General features: G+C 37.6%; 1 protein-coding gene across 3 annotated transcripts in view; it reads right to left on the bottom strand.

Moving 5' to 3' along the window:
- The window catches only part of SMC6 (structural maintenance of chromosomes 6), a 119,839-nt gene that overhangs the window by 45,989 nt on the left and 52,725 nt on the right, over positions 1 to 21,125 (bottom strand). For all 3 annotated transcript variants that reach the window (XM_073897014.1, XM_073897015.1, XM_025867774.2), the window contains exons 4-11: positions 20,052 to 20,157; positions 13,659 to 13,795; positions 12,947 to 13,008; positions 9,644 to 9,724; positions 7,902 to 8,003; positions 3,632 to 3,751; positions 3,434 to 3,532; positions 258 to 404 (exon numbers count right to left, since the gene is read on the bottom strand). In XM_073897014.1, the coding sequence (XP_073753115.1) occupies positions 258 to 404; positions 3,434 to 3,532; positions 3,632 to 3,751; positions 7,902 to 8,003; positions 9,644 to 9,724; positions 12,947 to 13,008; positions 13,659 to 13,795; positions 20,052 to 20,157 (854 nt within the window). The remainder of the gene's footprint in view (positions 1 to 257; positions 405 to 3,433; positions 3,533 to 3,631; positions 3,752 to 7,901; positions 8,004 to 9,643; positions 9,725 to 12,946; positions 13,009 to 13,658; positions 13,796 to 20,051; positions 20,158 to 21,125) is intronic.

Consider the following 21,125-nt stretch of genomic DNA (forward strand, 5'->3'; position numbering starts at 1 on the left):
AGAGGGAGAAGCAGACTCCCTGCTGAGCAGGGAGCCCGATGCGGGACTCGATCCCGGGACCCCAGGATCATGACCTGAGCCGAAAGCAGTCGCTTAACCAACTGAGCCACCCAGGCACCCGAAACCATTATTTTTTAAAGTCTGAAAGCAGTACAGATTTCTACCTAATTACAATACCTCTACTTTTAAAAGTAAATGAACAGTATTTATATTTGATATACAGTATTTAATATTCCAGGTTGGAAAATTTCTCTCACCTCAGCTTCATTATAGACCCTTTTCTTAGCAGTAACATCTGTTTTCAATGCCATACATTCTGGTGCTCGTGCATTTGTCTCTTGACTAATCTTTTCCAGTTTATCTTGAATATCTTTGTATTTTTTTTCTGCTTCATTAAGTCTAACCTTTAAGAAAATAACATTGTTAGAGTGTATTTTACTTTTCTTTAACAAACAGAAAAAAATTTTAAATTATATATAGCAAATAACAAATTCAGTTTCACTCTAAATAATCTCAAGACCTCGGGTAAGCAAACATAATTACATAAAACACTAAAATACAATTTTTAATTCCACATTTAGTTATCCAACAAATGTGCTATCTTCTGGGGATACAAAGACAGAGTAACAATGGTCTGCAGGTTAACACAATTAAAGGGAGATAGACACAATTTAACAGAACAGATTGCTTAAATTGATCATAGTTTGGATACCATAATGCTTAAGTTGGTTATGTCTATTTGTAATTGTGGAAGCATAGAGAAAGAATCCAGAGGTCTGCCAGAAAAAGTCAAGAATGCCTCCTTCAAAACAAAAGTAGCATTTGAGCTGAGACTTGAAAGATTAATGCAAATGTACCAGGAGAAAAGCTGGGTAAAAGTGTTAGAGGCAGATGGGAAAGCATGCAGAAAGGCACTAATACTACTTTTGGAAATGAAAATATCTAGAGCTTAAACTGAGAGGGTAGTGGTGGGAGCTGAGCTGGAAGCACGGAAGGGCCCAGAATTCCCTAAGATCAGCTTACAATTTAACCCTCCAGACAACGGGGAGACAAGACATGACCGAATCTGTACATCAAGTCACTTTGGAAGCACAAGCCGGGTGGAGGGAAAATTAAAGCAAACAATTTCAGTGAAGAGTTAACATTCCAGAGCAAAATGAATTAGAAACCAAAATGGGGCACTGAGACAATAGGAATGGATTAGAAGAGACAAATATGAGAACTATTTGGATCAGGGATCAGCAAACTTTTTCCAGAAAGAGCCAGATAGTGGAGCTGACACAATTTCTTCACATCCCTTCCACTTAACAGTCATCCTATAATCAATCACCATGCATAATACAGCATGAAAGGTTTTATGTAAGACATGGAAGGATACAAATATAAAATAAGATAGCTCTTACCCTCCAGAAATTTAACATTTACTACAGAGAGTGCCCAAATGCTTAAGTGGGGGCAAAGGCCTGCAGAACTAAAGTATCACCCTGCCTCAAGATCTTCCTTTTCCCACTTGAAAAAAGGTGAACATTATATTACTCAGACTGGATTCCATTTTTATTATTTTTTTTACTTTTCACTTTTTAAAAAAAAAAAAAATTTATTTTGAAGTAATCTCTACACCCAGTGCGGGGCTCAAACTTACAACCCCAAGATCACGAGTCATATGCTCTATGAACTGAGCTGGCCAGGCACCCCTGGATTCCATTTTTAGATTGGAGATTATCTAAGGAGAAAAATAACTTAAGGTCTTCCACTATGATAAGCTAGGAAATGAGGATGAAGAGAATTTGGTGGGGGGGAAAAAAAAATTCCAGCATATTCTCACAGAGATGAAAATCTGAGGTGAGAAAAGGTGGGTGGGGTTGAACTTCCATTTGCTACCTGAAGAGGGAGTAAGAAATTCAGCCTGTTTCTGTTATTTTTACATATTTATTTCTTACTTTTGATGGATTACTAATAACAACACTTAAAGGGAAGAAAACATATCTGCTTACCTTGAAAAAGCAAGGTGGGGAAGATTACATCCTATACTATAAACTAAGCTTGGTAGAACAAAATACTAAGAGGTAAGCCATCCACACTGAGTAGGTGGGGCTTCTACAAAAATGAAAGGGCTAGGAGTTCTACTTCTGGCATGACAAAATGCAAGGAATTCTGCATTGCGGGCTACATACCCTTGTGAAATACTGAAAGACCACTCAAGTGCAAATTTTAAACTGGTGAATTATATGGTATATGAATTATATTTCAATAAAGCTATTAAACAAAGAACAAAAATGCGAGCATAAAGAGTGGATTGGCTATATGGTAAAAAGGTCCATGTGGACAGGCCTAACAGAAAATTACTGCTTTTGAGCGCCTGGGTGGCTCAGATGGTTAAGCGTCTGCCTTCGGCTCAGGTCATGATCCCAGGGTCCTGGGATCGAGTCCCACATCGGGCTCCCTGCTCCTTGGGAGCCTGCTTCTCCCTCTGCTTCTCTCTCTCTCTCTCTCTCTCTGTCTCTCATGAATAAATAAATAAGAATCTTAAAAAAAAAAAAAAGAAAATTACTGCTTTTACTTACGATTCAACCAACTTCTACCTCTAGACCCAAGTGGAAGACTCTTGAATCTTACATAAATAGCATAGTTTCCACATGGCTCTTAGATCTCAGGTTGAAATTAACTTTAGCAGACCTAACAACTTGTCCTACATGTGTTCCACCTACACGAAATCCTCTGATGGTTCTGAGCCCTAAAACTTCAGTTCCCTGGAAATTCTGGTAGCAATCTCTGGGCATTCTGCTCAGTTCTGAAGTGTTATACTTCATGATACTTAGCTTTCTAAATGACCATTATTCTAGCACCTCAAGACTTTTTATGTTGACACTCCTAATGAACACAACAGTAAAAGCTTCATGTTGTAGCATCTCTAGTTAATAAGGAAGTACCTACCATTGTCCACATGCATGAGTTTAGAGTGCTACATTACTGGGCTCAACTGGCTGATCATGTCCAAACATAATACTCTTTTTAAAAAAGAGTTGCCGGGGAGCCTGGGTGGCTCAGTTGGTTGGGCAGCTGACTCTTGAATTTGACTCAGGTCACAATCTTGGGGTCATGAGATCGAGCCCTACATCGGGCTCAATGGTGAGTGCAAAGTCTGCTTGAGATCCTCCCTCCCTCTCCTTCTGCCCCTATCGCTGCTTGTGCTCTACCCCCACACTGCCAGATAAATAAATAAAATCTTAAAAAAAATAAATAAATAAAATAAAAAAGGGTTGCCATAATAGTACTTGAACAAAAGTTTATGTCAGTTTCATTTGAGTAATAAATTCAAACATAGATAAATATATAGGTTGAAACTGCTACTTTTGTAGGTCTTTTAAAATAGTCTAATATCAGTAATCTCCTATGTTTTAACCTACTAAATCTGTATTAAACAAATAATTACCTGCTGTTCTTCCATCTTCCTGTCAAGTCTAGCAGCACGATCTTCCCCAATTTTGATATTATCTCTGATAGCATTCAATTGTTTTTCAATTTCATTGACCTAAAAAGAAATTAGTGTAAATCATGTATAAGAGTAACTGAAACCAATATTTTCTACATATTAAAAGCATAAGTGAATAAGTAATAAAGTAAAAATTACCACTGCCCAAGCCATTTCATGTTTCAAGTATTCTAAATTAGTCTTCATTGTACTTAAACCAGCAATACTTTGAAAACGTTCTTCTTTCTCCAAACACTGGCGTTTTAGCTCAATAAGTCGCTTAAAAAAAAGAAAAAAGGATACGTTTCTTACTAACACTGAAAAGACAAGAGTTTTTACAAATGTATTTCTTTTGAATGTACTTCCTTGACAGGTATTAAAAAAGATATGCAGGGAAATGACTTAAGGTGAAAATAAAAGTACCTTTAGTTCTTTGGTATATTTGTACTAGGTGCGGTTATTTTCTTAATTTCTGCATTATAAAAAAGGCCAAATACTCTTCAAATGAAGATCAAAGGAATAAAGGGTTTAAGACCTCACAAGTATAGACAAATCACAAAACTCAGTTTCCCATTTCTCTCAACTCCATATCAGATAGACAGACTGGTATGTTCTTCTGGGCAAACTATACCCAGTACTCATCCCAAAGATAATGGAAGACACGGAAGAAATTTATTTCTAAAATAAATAAGTTTGTTTATTTGTTAGTTAGTTAGTTATTTTATTTATTTATTTATTTATTTATTTATTTATTTATTATTTATTTATTTATTTATTTATATTTTTTAAGTAGACTCCACATCCAGTGTGGAGCCCAATCAATGCAGGGCCCAAACTCAGAACCCTGAGACCAAGACCCAGATGAGATTAAGAGTTGGACACCTAACCGACTAAGCCAGGTGCCCCAAGTTATAATTTTTTAAATCTAAGTTTTCCTTAATAATAAATAAAATCATCAGGGGCACCTGGCTGGCCCAGTCAGTTAAGCCTCCGACTCTTGATTTTGGCTCAGGTCATGATCTCAGGGTGATGAGACTGAGGCATCCCCTTCCCCCCCTCACCCCTGCGGGCTCTGTGCTGGGTATGGAGCCTCCTTGAGATTCTCTCTCTCCCCGTTCCTCCCCCACGCGCTTGCACACACACGTGTGTGCACTCTCTCTCAAAAAATTAAAATAATAATAAAAATCATCAAACAAGTATCAAATATAATGACATTAGAACAGCTGAAGGGGCTCCTAGACTTTAGATTCTGTACACCTGGGTAGATGGCCTCTCCCCTTCATTCATGTTTACCATCTTCAACTAGGGCCTCATACTGTGGATCTAATGCGTCCCTACCAGTCACTTTCCCAATTCTCCAGGATTACTTCAACCCATTATCACTCTCTGCAAGCCTCATACACCCCCACCACCCTAATCCCTCCCTCATTCTCCCTGCCTCCCACCTCAGGGAATTTAGTGGCCATCAAAGGAAACGCTCTCCAACTTCCAACAACCTCATTTACAAATCTAAAGCAGGAGGAGGTGGCTTCGTGACACTGAAGTCCAGCTCCCGTCTCCTACCTATATATTTTGGGTCCGACCACCAGCTTCTGCCTTCTCAGGAGGTCTGAATTAGTTCATTTTTTGTCCCCATCTTCTCACCTTTGTTTCCACTTGGCCCTCTTCATTGACTCCCTTCCATTATCATGTTTAATCTTTACCCACTTGTCTTCCCCATTTACAAGCACAACTGCCACTATCCATGCTTGGGCACCTCCTCCTCCTCTCTCCCTCCAAGTTTTTTGAAGGTAATCTCTCTTCCATTTCCTCGCATTTTCAGCCCCACAAACTGGCTTCTGTTTTCACCGCTACTGAAACTTGTCTTGCCACAGGCCTCTATGCAGATCATGTCACTAAATACAGGGAGAATTTTCAAACCTTGTGGTGCTTGCCACTCAGAACATCACCGAGTTGTGACTACTGCTTTCTCAAATTCTCTTCCCTTGGCTTTTATGGCTTCCATGAGCATTTTTCTTGGCTCAGGCCTCGACCCACTTTCCTTTCCTCCTCAGCAATCTAAGTCATTCCTGCGGCTTACACACCGACAATATACTAATGAATCTCAAATTTTTACTGAAGCCAGACTTCTGCATTCCTCACTCTTATATCCAATTGGATGTTCTATAAGCATCTCAAAACCAATGTGTTCAAAATGAAATTCATCATTTTTCTTAAAAGAAAAAAAAGAAAGAAAAGAAAAACTGGCTCCTCTTCCCAAAATTCCTATCTTAAGAAACTTAGTCTGCTGCTCAGGTCATTGATCCGGAGGTCATTTGGTCACCTTCTGTCTCAACTTCACTCCTCCCTGTCCCACTTAACATCTGCTCAAATCATTTCAAAATTCTTCCTTCCACTACTACTGCTACTACTCTAACTTACGTCATCATCATGTCAGTGGACAATGATAACTCTTTATCTCTCTACATTCTTTCCTTACCGCAATTCACCCTCTTCCACAGCAGAGTAATCGATTACAAATACTCATTTAGTCACATCAGCCACTTCCATGTGTTCTACTGCTCTTAGGTTTACAAGGTCCTCTACAGTCTGGCCTCTTTTTTCTCACTCTTGTGCTCTTCACTCTGGCCAACCTGGAATTCCTTCAGCTTTCTAACAGCACCATATGCTCTCTTACCCAAGATGCTGCCATTCTTATCCCTAGGAATGACACCCTTCCTTACTCTCCCCATCCCTTGTTTGGCATTGTTCATCATTCAGTTCTCAACCTAGACATTATCCTTAACAACTACATTCCTCCCAGGTCTCTTTCCCCCAGTGCTGATACCTCTTAAGTGCTTTTGCACAAATCTAGTCACAAATCATTTAGGCGGGCCCACCATACTCAGTTATTTACCATCTGTTTCCTGCTGAACAGTTAGTTCTCTAACCCCAGAACCCAGACATGTATTTGCCGTCATATGGCCATGGACAAAGCACAATGCTAGGAGGCACACGCTGGACCTGGTATTTGTTGACTGGACAGCTTCCAGTTTCTATCTAACCTTCACATACTATTTCCTACAGATTTAAATATTCAAATCCAGAACTTATTTTGAGAATACAGGACATTTAATTAATTAGAAAAAGCTCTTATTATGTGCATATTATACATAAGGAATTCTGCTACATGATACAGGGAAGTGCTTCTTTAACTTCATAATCAAAATATCTTTAATAGTTGATAACAAAGTATATCATGGAGAAAGTGGGTGTTCAACCCCCAGCTGTCTGACGCAAACACATTTCTTCAAAATCCTGATTTATTATTTTTAAAATAATAAATGTAACATATGCTATTATGTTTTTTTGAACATGCAAATATTTCCTTTTCCCAATAACACTGATACACCAACAAACTGTGCTGTATTAATTCTGTGGTTTACAGTGCCTCCTTGTACACTACCAGTACCTTGAGTTTGAAGGGATAATGTGGGGAATAAAAATATACCCACCCTTGCTGTTTGAGTTTTCATATACCCACAGACCTAACGTTAAATATGGAGTCCTCAAAACCTGAAGTAAAAGGGTCAGTGTAGCATCTAATGAAGTTGACCTGGGTCAATCATTAGTACAATTCTGTGTCAAAAGAACAAGCGAAGAAACTAGCTGGAAGCTCCACTAATTCTATAAAACTGACTAAGTAACTAAAGAACGAGATACAGAATCACACAAAAATTGGTGGGACTTAATGTACAGGATGAAAAGCTAAAACGTAAGCCTTATGATTTTGAGGTCTCTGATTATCATACAGAAGGTTGGATCTTCAGGAATCTGAAGAAGAAAGTACAAGAAGAAAATATAGCAGATGTAAAACCAAATTTAAGTAAGTCGCATTGGCTTAAGTAATTTTAAATTCACACAAATATGCACAGCTACCAAGCTGGTGAGTATGGATGTGACAGTTGCTACCAAGCTATCAGAGTTTAATGAATGTTAACATCTTCCCAGTGCGATGAAACAGTTATCTACCATATATAATTACAAATGCATATTATGTTTATTATCATCTTCAGGCTTGTGCTTATTTTCCCATCAAAAGAAACATTATAGTTTTTAAGCTACTTACAGTGGGAATTAGTGATACCTTACTATAGAACCAATTAGTCATATATCAAAGCATAAGTATGTAAAATACTGCTCTGTCCTCTAGTCTATAGCCTAACAGAGGAAACGTGTACATACCCATATTCCAAAACAAAAAAGTAAAGGCTAATAAATACTGAATATAAAAACCACACTTCCCTATATTTCATAGAGTGTTACAAAACTGTTATTAGTTTTTTATAGATACATATCTACATATAGGTATATAATTTTACAGTACCATTTATATGTACTAAAGGAATTTGACTGAACTCAAAAATATTTGCATTATGTGTTTACAAACCTCTTCTCCTTGATTTATCTGCTCCTTTGTTCTTTCTTTTGTTTCCATAATATATGAATAATCTTCTTTCATCTGTTCAAGTTGGGTTGCTTTCATAAAGAACTGTATCAATAAGAAAAACACAATTAGGAGTTTGTAAATTTCCACGGAACTGTGAAAAGAATTAGATCTCCAAAAACTTTTGACTAATTATGTAAAAAGATATTAAAAACACACTCAAGTGAAAGGGGAACCCTCTACACTGTTGGTGGGAATGTAAGCTGGTGCAGCCACTCTGGAAAACAGTATGGAGGTTCCTCAAAAAGTTGAAAATAGAGCTACCCTACGACCCAGCTATTGCACTACTGGGTATTTATACCAAAGATACAAATGTAGTGATCCGAAGGGGCATGTACACCCCAATGTTTATAGCAGCAATGTCCACAATAGCCAAATTATGGAAAGAGCCTAGATGTCCATCAACAGATGAATGGATAAAGAAGATGTGGTATAGGGGCACCTGGGTGGCACAGTCATTAAGCGTCTGCCTTCGGCTCAAGCCCCACATCGGGCTCCCTACTCTTCAGGAAGCCTGCTTCTCCCTCTCCCACTCCCCCTGCTTGTGTTCCTGCTCTCACTCTCTCTCTCTGTGAAATAAATAAATAATCTTTAAAAAAAAAAACAGATGTGAGATATATATATATATATATATATATACACACACACACACAATGGACTATTAAGCAGCCATCAAAAAAAGAAATCTTGCCATTTGCAACGATGTGGATGGAACTAGAGGATTTTATGCAAAGCGAAATAAGTCAATCAGAGAAAGACAATTATATGATCTCACTGATATGTGGAATTTGAGAAACAAGGCAGAGGATCATAGGCGAAGGGAGGGACAAATGAAACAAGATGAAACCAGAGAGGGAGACAAACCATAAGAGACTCTTCATCTCAGGAAACAAACTGAGGGTTGCTGGAGGGGACGGGGGTGGGAGGGATGGGGTGGCTGGGTGATGGACAACGGGGAGGGTATGTGCTATGGTGAGCACTGTGAATTGTGTAAGACTGATGAACCACAGACCTGTACCTCTGAAACAAATAATACGTTATATGTTAATTAAAAAAAACCCCAAAAACAAACAAACTAAATACTCAAGTGTTCACACCCCAAATTTACTTAATCTACTCTGTTCACATCTACACATTCATTTGCAATAGCTCTTAAAAGCCCACGTAAGAAAACACTTTTGGTGTAAGAACAATACCATCTTGAAAACTCATTTTCACTGATACATTCATTCATTCTTTAAACAGTATGAATAAAGAGAAAACATCTGTATCCTTGATCTTGGTGCATCTTGAAGTTTTAGAAAAGGAAATACTGAAACCCATTCAAAAGTTACAGCATAAGTAGCAGTCAAATATTTTGTTAGCTTTTTAAATTTTAAATAATTTACAGTTTAAAGGTTATTATGTATGGCCAATCATTCCCTTGAATTTCCTTAAAGATTAATTTTAGAATAATCCATTCTCTCAGAATTAAAAGCCAAAAAGTGAAAGCAAGAATTTACCAAGAAAATTATAGTCCATCATACTTAGAACTCTCCTAAACTAGTCCTACAATATTAAACACAGGTGGCTTTAAAAAACCTAACAATATTTATTACGTGAGCAAGAGTTATGTTTGGTATATACGCTTTATCTATAAATGCATTCTTTTTTGATAAATTCGTATTTCCTTTGGTGTGCCTTACTTTATATTTGTCTCCCTCATTTTTAGACTGCAAGAACTGCTTGCTCATCTCTTGTGTTAGAACAGAAACTGGATTATCCACCTGAAACAAACAAGAGAGGTTACTTCTGAATATTTCATTTTAATGCCTTAAAAATAAATGAACTGAAATACAGAATACAATTCACCTATGGTGTCATCAAGAAGGTTAAGTTTAGAGTATTAAGGTAAATATACCAAGAAAAAATATTAGACATTTTTAATGGAGAGAAAATGTTTCATCATTTCATGATACTAAAATAAATACCACAGTCAAAATTATTCTGCCACTATATGAGGGCACAAGCACATTTCTTTTACCTGTTTTATAGAATTTCACTCCTATGCTACTGGTTAACAATCTGACAACAGTGAGTAAAGCCCTCAGCTGCCTTGAGTTTTTGTGTCTCACCTCCCTATGTAGCCCTGGGCAAGTTAGTTTCTCCAACTGAATACAAAAAGTCCAACTTGGTTATTTCTAATCAGAATTATGATGCCAAGCAGTGTTTATTTTTCTTATAGCAGTTCTTCAGCTTTTCCATTTGTTGTTATTTCTTCATGATTATAAAATAAAGAGAAATGCTGGAGTCGTTTCTACCTTTCGAGGAGTCATTTTAAATAAGCCATTGCTTGAATTAAACTACCTATAACTAACAAGTTAAAGTACAATTATGGTAACAGTACTGTAACTGACCAAAGCACAGGGGAACAAATTTAAAATATATATATATAACTTGTTTCAGAAAAATTCAAGATCATTACTCATTTATATCTTCGGTATTAGTACGAAAGTAATTTGTGTATTAGAAAATAATCCCGTTTGCAAGTTACAGAATATGCAGGACCAGTATAAATGAAAAAAAAATTTTATTTTTTTTTAAAAAGATTTTATTTATTTGAGGGAGAGAGAGCATGGTGGGGGGGGAGCCAAAGGGAGAGGGAGAGGCAGACTCCCCGCTGAGCAGGGAGCCCATGCAGGGCTTGATCCCAGGACCCTGAGATTATGACCCGAACCGAAGGCAGATGCTTAACCGCTGAGCCACCCAGGTGCCCCTAAATGAAAAAAATTTTAAACTCCTTCATTTTACCATCCGTAAAATACTGATTATACTTTGTTAGCATAACAATGGTTAAAACCTTCCTTTTTAAGTAAAATTTTGGGTTTTTTTCTTCTCAGAATACAAAAACATTTATGGAGTTATAAAGAAACCTCTACATGTTACTTTATTATTATCATTATAGAGGTACACCAGACTGACTGCCACATATTTTTATATTTGCCCTGCATCTTAATTTCACATTCCATCTGACTTCTTAAAAATAAGACCTAATGCACTAGCTTTAATGACAGACATTTTCACCAACTTTGAATTAGTACCTTCATCCAAATTTATATTATTTTGTCTACATCTTTCTGCTTGTTTCTGAAACGGGGTTCCTAGTTCCTATTCTAGGGATTATGTAAGAATCTTGCAGTTTGAGGTGATAAAAAATTCTGGAGTTGAGGAGCACGTGGGTGGCTCAGTCGGTTAAGCATCTACCTTCGGCTCAGGTCCTGATCCCAGGGTCCTGGGATGGAGTACCATGTGGCTCCCTGCTCAGAGGGGAGTCTGCTTCTCCCTGTCCCTCTGCCTCTCCCTCCTGCTCGTGCTCTTTCTCACTCTTTTTCTCTAATAAATAAATAAATAAATAAATAAATAAATAAATATCTTAAAAAATTTAATTTTAGTAACATATTTCTAATCTAAAATATTATCATTTTAAGATATAACCTATAAAAATTCAATTATCCCTTTGCATTAAGGCTTCAAAATCTAGTGTGTATCTCACACTTACTATGTCAATTTGGACTACCCACATTTCAAGAGCTTAATACCCACATGTGGCCAGCGGTTACTGTACAGGTAAGTGTAGCTCTAGACCTCCCATATTTTGATCAATGAACCTGAACCTTTACTTTACTGCATCATACCAGAAGAGGACTAAAAAGAGTTATGATAACAACCTTCAAATATTTCAAAAGAAATAAACAGGTTTTTACATTCCCCAAGGAAGTGGGAGCTTAGAGAAACAGGCTTTATTCAACTCTTCCATAATAAAAGCTTTCTGAGAGAGCTGTTCACAGAAGGAATCAAAATCTCAGGCAGATGTGATTTCTCCCCCAAAAACCACATAAGCAGTTGCTGAAGGGACACCTGGTAGAGTCAACACATGGTAAACATGGACAGTGAGAACCCTACTGGTTGCCCTTCAAGATGCTCCCAAACACCTGATTCCATACACTTTTGGTTTTCTTGATTCTGCTTAAAAATTCTAGTCTCAAATTTATTTGATGTAACTGCTTTTTCCCGGATTTTAATAATTATTTTTCTAAACTTCCGTTGCCTGATATATAAGCTACTACCCACGTGCAGCTTTTTACACTTAATTAAATAAAATCAAACACTTGATTTCTTAGTCATTCATCTCAGGCGCTCAAGAGCAATATGCTAGTGGCTGACACATTGAACAGCATAATACAGAATATTTCTACCATCACAGAAGATTTTTCTGGACAACTTTGTTCTAAACCAAACTGGAAAAAAGACCTAGACTCGTAATTGTTCTTTCTCCTTGGTGACTAGTCTTGGTGTTCTTCATCCTGGAATAAGTAAGGCAGGGTGGTATATTAGAGTGAAACCGGGAAGCCTGGTTCCCCATCCAGGCTCTACCAGCAACCATGCCTAGACAATTGTAGGGATAAATTTACTTTTTCTAGTTCTATTCTCATCTACAAAATACAGGTGAATTAGATGACCTCCAAAGACAATTCCAGTACTAATAAGACTATATGCTCTATTTCTAATTATTCAAGGTATCTTAGCAGAAAGGACTAGAGCCTTATCTCCTATAGGTATGATCAATAACCCCAAAATACATAAAGAAATGCTTTATTTTTCTAGAATAAATTTCTTTCTACAAAAAATTAGCATCTGAGTTTTGGAAAACTATGATGCTATTCTGACCAGGAGAGCAGAAAGCAAAGAAACTTTATAGCCTTTATTAACATTTATTTTATCCCATACCAGTATAAACTAGATGTTCTTGATTTTACAGGTGTTATATTATGCATTAAAAATTCCTGCTGGATTAGTAAATTTTAAGCAACTTTGCTAACAAGCGTTGTACACATTTGTCCTGTGGTCAATTTACTCACACGAGCCTATTTTAATTCTTTCAACACTACAAATGAAATCACGAGAAAGTGACCAGTTGCATTAATCTGAGACGAAATGTTAGCAATTACCTGTATGTTAAAATGGTCAAGAATGGCAATCAGCTCTTCTTTTCTAGTAGAAACCACAGTGCCTGGTTAAGAGAAACACATAAAATGACCAGACTGTTTCTAGGGCAGAAATACGGAGAAAAAATAAGCAATTTTATTTACAAAAATAAAATTTTGTAAATCTGCTCATTTACAAACACAGATATTAACTATTTTGTTGCGTCCCTAGGAACAGGCACACATGTGAGGAGCTGCAGGCTGCGGTCATCATGCGCCAGGCACACAGAAGGGAGGAGTAGCACGGACGCAGGGACAGTGCTCTTCTTATCCCTGCAGCAAAACGCTTGCTCTTCCTTCTCATATATGTCTTCGCCTCGTCTTCCTTCATGTCCTTTTCCACCTTTGGCTAACCCCCCTTTCTACATGGGATAAAAACTACAGGTGTGGGAGCAGGCCCGCTGGTGGGAACAAGGCAGCACAGCCTGTTTCAAGTGGACCCAGACTCTCGTAATCATGGTCCTGCCGTACGATGTCCTGGGTTAAAACAACTGTGTATATGTGTCCATACATAATCACGTGTATGTACATACATGCAGCCGATCCTACACATGACAAGAAAGAGGTTTCAAGAGAGAGGTAAGAAATGCCCTTTCAATGAATACCTGAGCAATCACTCTGCTGTTTGACTATTTACTAGCATTTTATGTGAAATGAAAAGACATTCATAACAAACCTGTTTCACTTTTTAGTTTATAAGATCGACTTCCATCCATGCTGATGTGTTGCTGCACGACTATAGAGTTGCCGTACACATTTGCTCTATAGGCATCATCTCCTCTGTTCCTTAATGTTATTGAGATATCTGCTGAGCTAAAGCAAGAAGGTTAAGCTAAGTCACATGAAGGTACAGTGCAATTTCGATACTAGGTTACTGTAATTTTCAAAACCTCTGAAGTAATTTGTCTATTTCATTTGAAAAGTAGCTTTATACCAGCCACTGATGGCTGACAGGCTACTACGGAATATAACACTCCTAACAAAAAAATATAGCTGAGAATAAGTGTTATAAAAACACTGACTATCCTATCTATAATAGAAATACCACATTCACATAAAAGTCACTTTTTAAAAAGATTTTATTTATTTATTTGAAGGAGATGCGCAGGGGGAGGAGCAGAGCGAGAGAGAGGAACAAGTTGACTCCCTGATGAGCAGGGAGCCCGACGTGGGGCTAGATACCAGGACCCTGAGATCACATGAGCTGAAGTCAGACACAACTGACTGAGCCACCCAGGCGCTCTAAAACCATTTAAGTTTGGTTGTTTCAAATCATGTAGATAAGAGCAATGTGTAATACTATACTGCCTGACTACTCTGAATTATGTAACAAAGCATCATGCTGACAGCAGACCTTTAAGAATGATTAAGTAACAATTATGGTGAAATAATAACATTTTCTTTTTATTTTTTTAAAGATTTTATTTATTTATGTGAGAGAGAGAATGAGAGAGAGACAGCATTGGGGGTGAAGGTCAGAGGGAGAAGCAGACTCCCTGCTGAGCAGGGAGCCCGATGTGGGACTCAATCCCAGGACTCCAGGACCATGACCTGAGCCAAAGGCAGTCGCTCAACCAACTGAGCCACCCAGGCGCCCAATAGTAACATTTTCTAAGAGGATCAGAATCAAAGGAAGCAACTTTAATCTTTCAAATACTTGGCATTAAAAAAATGAAAGTATATGATATCAAGAAACATAAACAAAAGCTCAAAAATTATTGAAGTTTTATTGGTATTATGGAAGAATTATTTTTAAAGTTTTAAAAAAGTTTAAAGCATTTATAGCCATGCATATTTTTTTGCATATTTTAATATATTATAGGAAAAAATCAATCTTTATTTTTCTACTTTAACTTTTATTAAAATAAGACTGAGTAGAAAAACAATGTCAATGAAATACATTACTAAATACAATAAAATTTCCTTAAACATAAAAGCAGACAATTTTTTTTTTCTGGCTCATATGCCAAAATGCTAAAGTCCTTTAATGTGAAACTACTATAACTGGTAATTAAATGAAATCTTTAATAGTACTTGTTTTCATGAATTTGTAATCATATTCCCAAATTGCTCCCATTTGTAGGAATTGCAGAAAAACATACTCCAGATAAACTTTCCTGTAAGCTGATACTACAGTAGGCACGCTGAAGGTTTTCATCTGTTCCTGCTGCCTCACCCTCTCCTCTGGGAGTGCTCAAGCAGAAAGACAGGGCTTAGCAACCATCAGTCCCCACCCTATCCCGAGAGACTAAGCTAAATACAGAAATCTGACACTAACTGAAACAGATTCTCTTCTTGAAAGATTCAAATTAAGAAGAACTGGTCAAATCCAAATAAGGTCTGTAGTTTCGTCAGTAATACCCATACCAGTGGGAACTGCATAGCTTTGATAAAAGTACCTTCCTTACTTAAGATGTCAACATTAAGGAAAATCAGAGAAGGGTCTAAAGGAAACTGTACTATGTTTGCAACATTTCCATAAATCTAGATTACTTCACAGTGAAAAATTTTATCAACAGACCCCAATGAAACCCCAATGAAGGCACAACCAAGTCAAGAGCTGGTGATTCCTTGAGGCCTCCAAGGACCAGAGAAACCAGTTTGGGACATCACCCCCTGATGAGAGGCTCCGGAGAGTATATAGTGGAGAAGCTCCTGGGAAGCCATCAAGACAGAAAGACAGACACCCACAGACACTGCCAGTGAATGAGAGACACAGAGAACACAAGAGCACTTCCTTACACACATCGCCCCACAGACTAAGGCGGTAAGAGGTCAATGACTGCACACACAAAGACAGAGTAACAAAGACTTGGCGAAGTTATTAAGGAAGAGAACACATACTCCAGAGACGACAGAGAGAGAGAGAGAGAGAGAGAGAGAGACATTCACAAGCCCACAGACTTGTCATAAGGAGATGGAGGGAAGAGAGCACAACACAACACAGCCCCTTACGTGAGGGGTGAGGGAGGCTGGTCCAGCAGAAGGGTTGCAGCATGGATCTAAAAGAAGGAGTGGCAGACAGAGGCCTAGAGACACAGACACAGAGAGAAAGGCAGGGACACAAAAAAGAAAGGCCCAGAGACAGCCAGTACTTGGTTCTGAGGTCTCTCAGTTCCGGTCACTCATGAAAACCAATCGTACTTCTTCCCTCCAGGTTCTAAGATATATATCTCTGAATCTTTACAATAAATCTCCTTTTCTAAACTACCCTAAGCTGGGGTGTGTGTATTTAAATCAGAAATACACAATTAGGGCAGATATGTTCCTGAAAAATTGTAATCAATAGGATTTTTAAAAGCTTCTGAGTTGATTCTAATGAATAGTCATTTGAAAATCATTAAAGTATTAATAGGGGAAGGGCAGCTGGCCTACTATATAGAGCAAAAAATATTTTATTTCACTAACTAGTATGATTACCTAGTATTAAGTGAATGCACCTCATAAAAACATTTAAAAAATAAAGTGACTACAGAGAAACAAAAGCAAAAAGGAACTAGTGGGACTTCATCAAGATAAGAAGCTTTTGCACAGCAGAGGAAACAGTCGACAAAACCAAAAGGCAACCTATAAGGGTGCCTGGGTGGCTCAGTCGGTTGAGCGTCTGCCTTCGGCTCAGGTCATGATCCCAGGGTCCTGGGATTGAGCTCCGTATCAAGCTCTCTGCTCCACTGGGAGCCTGCTTCTCCCCCTCCCCCTGTCTGCTGCTCCACCTGCTTGTGCTCTCTCTGTCAAATAAATAAATAAAATCTTAAAAAAAGACCAGATGCCTTTAAAAATAAATAAATAAATAAATAAAAGGCAACCTACAGAATGGGAGAAGATATTTGCAAATGTCTTATGAGATAAAGGGCTACTATCCAAAATCTACAAAGAACTTATCAAACTCAACACCCAAAAAAACAAAAAATCCAGTCAAGAAATGGGCAGAAGACATGAACAGACATTTCTCCAAAGAAGACATACAAATGGCCAACAGCACATGAAAACACGCTCAATACCACATGACATCAGGGAAATACAAATCAAAACCACAATGATACACCACCTCACACCAGTCAGAATGGCTAAAATTAACAAGTCAGGAAACAGATGTTGGCGGGGATGCGGAGAAAGAGGGGACTGTCTTACACGGTTGGTGGGAATGCAAGCTGGTGCAGCCACTCTGGAAAACAGTATGGAGCTTCCTCAGAAAGTGAAAAATAGAGCTATCCTATGACCCAGCAACTGCACTACCAGGTATTTATCCAAAGAATACAAACACAGTGATTTGAAGGGGCACTTGCACCCCAATGTTTATAGCAGCAATGTCCATAAAAGCCAAAATATGGAAAGAGCCCAGATGTTCATCAATAGATGAATGGATAAAGAAGATGTGGTGTATATATACGTTGGATTATTACTCAGCCATAAAAAGAATGAAATCTTGCCATTTGCAATGACGTGGATAGAACTAGAAGGTGTTAGGCTAAGTGAAATAAGTCAGTCAGAGAAAGACAAACATCATATGATTTCACTCATATGTGGAATTTAAAAAACAAGACAGATGAACATAGGGGAAGGGAAGGAAAAATAAAGTAAGATGGAAACAGAGAGGAAGACAAAGTATAAGAGACTCTTAACGATAGAAATAAATGAAGGGTTGCTGGAGGGGAGGTGAATGGGGGGATGGGGTAACTGGGTGATGGGACATTAAGGAGGGCACCTGATGGAATGAGCACTGGGTGTTATATGCAACTGATGAATCTCTAAATTCTACCTCTGCAACTAAATGTTAATTAAATTGAATTTAAATAAAAAATCAAAAAAATAAAATGACTACATATATTTCCTCTCTGAATTATTAAACATCTCTCTTGATTAGCAAACATCTACTTTATTATTTTCATTCCTAGCTACTCCTTGTATTTAATAACTACCTTTAGTATTGTGAGAACTTGGGAGGCACTGGTATCCTGTTGTGGTAGGATCTGAATAAAGAAAGGCAAGTTTTTTAAAAAACTAAGGCTTAAGAGAAAGCTCCACTGAGCGTGAAGCCCGTCATAGGGCTGGATCCCACAACCCTGAGATCATGACCTGAGCCGAAATCAGGAGTCAGACCCTCAACCAAGCCACCCAGGCGCCCCATGAAATTCCTAGATATTGAACTTTTTAAATGAGAAAGGGAATGAGGAATAGTAATGGGTCTGATAAAGCTGTTTTTAAGCTACTTTTTCAGACAAGGTCAGTAAAAAGGAAACTGAGCTCAGGAAAAGCTGGGTCAACTGTTATTAACTGTTTAAAATATATTAATATTCCTATCTATAGGCAGCTGTATCCTTGAAAGTTGGTGATTTGTGTGAGTTGGCCTTTTTCTTTTTTAAATGATTTTTTTTTTCTTTTTTAAAATGATATTTGAGGACAAGTCTCAGAAAGAAGTTTCTGCTTTGGTCTAGATACTTCCCAAATGGCAAAAAAACAAAAAATATTTAATTGAGACATAAAACATACAGTGGTACAGATAAAAAAGATTTTTTTTCCTGAAGCTCCTATCTGAAAGATCAATGTGTTATCTGGCTAAGTAGACCAGGTGGTTGTTTGGACAACTAAGAAATGTATAGTTTGGTATAATGAATTGAAACAGAGCTGGGGCCATTAAAAATGTTTAAATAACTCATTTTTGACTTCAGATATCATTTGGCTGGGGACTACGGAGGGGAGAAGACCTTGCTGGGCTGGGACCCAAATAAGATAGGGAGAGACAGAAAATACACTGGAGAATTGTTACCAAATAGTTCTTTTCCAAGGCCATACAGCATGGAGAAATTATTTTCTGTGTATCTTCACCCCTTCTCCTGAGTCCACTTGGAACCCTGGCTTAGGGTTAAGATTCCTTATAGTTTTCTGAGAGATACACAAGAAAACTGCAATCCTGGTTCACATCCCATCCTATTTTTTAGTAATAAAATTGAAGAAGTCAAATGGATATGACACTGAGCAGAAGGAAAGTCTATTATATGAAATAAGATCACTGTTAATTATCAAAGTTCCAGAGGTTCTGGGCACAGGGCATGCAAAAGAGAAATGAGCAATGGAAGTAGCCTCACTCTGAGAGCTAGTGTAACAGAGTTTGGGACATCTAGTTTTTAGAAGACACAAGGATCCCTTCAGAGTTACTTGAAACTGTATTAAGAAGAATAAGGAGATCAGCCTGACGAGTACTCCTAATGCCAAAAGGACCTAAGTCTATGATAATGCAAACTAGGCAATTAATATATAAGTTACACAAAGGCAAGTTATATCAAAAAGAAATACAAGTGGGGTACCTGGGTAGCTCAGGCAGTTAAGCATCAGCTCAGGTCATAATCTCAGGGTTGTGGGATCGAGCCCCGCATTGGGCTCCACTCTCAGTGTGGAGTTACTTTATTCCTCTGCTCCCCCACCCTTGTGCTCTTTGAAATAAATTAATTAATTAATTAATTAATTTAAAAAATCTTAAAAAAAGAAAGAAAGAAATATAAGCATAGAGCCAATGAGAATAGTTATATGACCATTCTCCAAGAGTCAAGATGGACCACAAACAGATGTGCTGTTGTGGTCCTCAAATCAAACTCACTGGCAAACCACCTGAGTAAAGGACATAAAACTAAAGACAGAGAGCAGAACACTTTTTTGGAATTTTTAGGGACTGGAGGCAGAAATTTTGTGTAGGGACCCTTGGCTGGTCACTGACTCTGCTTTCGCCTGTATCATACCAACGTGGACTTGGTGAAGTTTGGGTCAAGAGCCAGGAAAGTCCGTTGTTTATAAATATTCCCTTAAGCAGAAATAAATAGATTTATCACTGCTAGTTCTTTCCTCCAAAAAGGTAAGAGAAACAAGAGTGTAAGTGGGCAGGCACATGGTAGTACTTTACACAAGCTTTCTGTCTGAAGAGAGTAACAGGCAACACTGGCCATGCTGGCAACAGGGAGAAAGAGAAAGGGATGGAAACAGAGGACTATTCTGCTCTAGTTCTGGGAAGCCAATTCATTTCCTATCATATATATATATGAACTGGGAATCTACAGCAGCTGCTTCTTACACTTACTTCTGTCCATCCTTCACAAAACCTTTTAAAGAAGAGCCTCTATTAGTAGCGACAGCTTTTCCTCCAAGGCCAACGATGAGAGCTGTGAGGACGGCGCTCTTCCCACCTACAGACAGGTGTTGAAGAAATCACATTCATTAAAGAGAGAGAAATGAAAAGGCTGACTCCCACCACTTGATGTAAAAAGATTTCTGAATGAAGATGTAAATTAGTTCTAACCCTGAAATGAAGTGTTACACTTCAATTATCATTTTCTTTCAGCGAACATAAAAAAGTTGTACCTATCACGAGATATTTAGCTCTGCTATTAGAAAACAATTAGTACATTTCAGGAATCAAATTTTTGTCACTGATAAGGAAATGGAAAAAAATGGTTGACAGCTTTCCAACCTACAACTCTCATTGTTTCACCTTGGTCCATCAGCCAATATATTAAAAATGAGTCTATCTTTTCTAATTACACATGTATACTTGATTCATCTAATTTTTATTACATTCCAATTTAGACATAATTTACTTTTTCCATAAATTCACAGAAGTCAGAAACTATTTTTAACAACCCTTGAATACAAGCAAGCTCCATTGGGACAGGGATGTTGTTTGTTTTATTCAATGTTCTATCTCCAATAGCGGCCCATAAAAGCACTCTGGTATTTAACAAATGAATGAACGAACTTAAATATGAAAAAATCATCAGTCATACAGATGAATGTTTCTATGTAATATTTTGACAATTATTATTCCTAATTTGAATATTATTCATTTGCTAGCTTTCTGAAAAGTACACTTCTTTTTATGCTAACAGATATAAAATATCACAAGCTGAAATTTCAAAATCTAAACAATTACCCAGAATATGTAATCGTTTTCTGAACTCCACAATCAACCAATTCAATCAACTCTTACCAGCCTATTATGTTCCACGATATACCTTAAATTAACCCAAATATACCACTGGTTAACCTGATTTAGTTCCTGGAATGCCTTTTGAGTCTCTAAATCTCTGTTTCTTTATTTCCAAAATTATTGCCTCCACTGTTTACATTATTTCTTCTTCTCTCAGTTTTATTAATA

This window comes from Callorhinus ursinus, unplaced genomic scaffold, assembly GCF_003265705.2.
Source record: "Callorhinus ursinus isolate GAN/ISIS: 27379988/994484 unplaced genomic scaffold, GSC_fseal_2.0 scaffold10, whole genome shotgun sequence".
In the NCBI taxonomy this organism is placed as follows: Eukaryota; Metazoa; Chordata; class Mammalia; order Carnivora; family Otariidae; genus Callorhinus; species Callorhinus ursinus.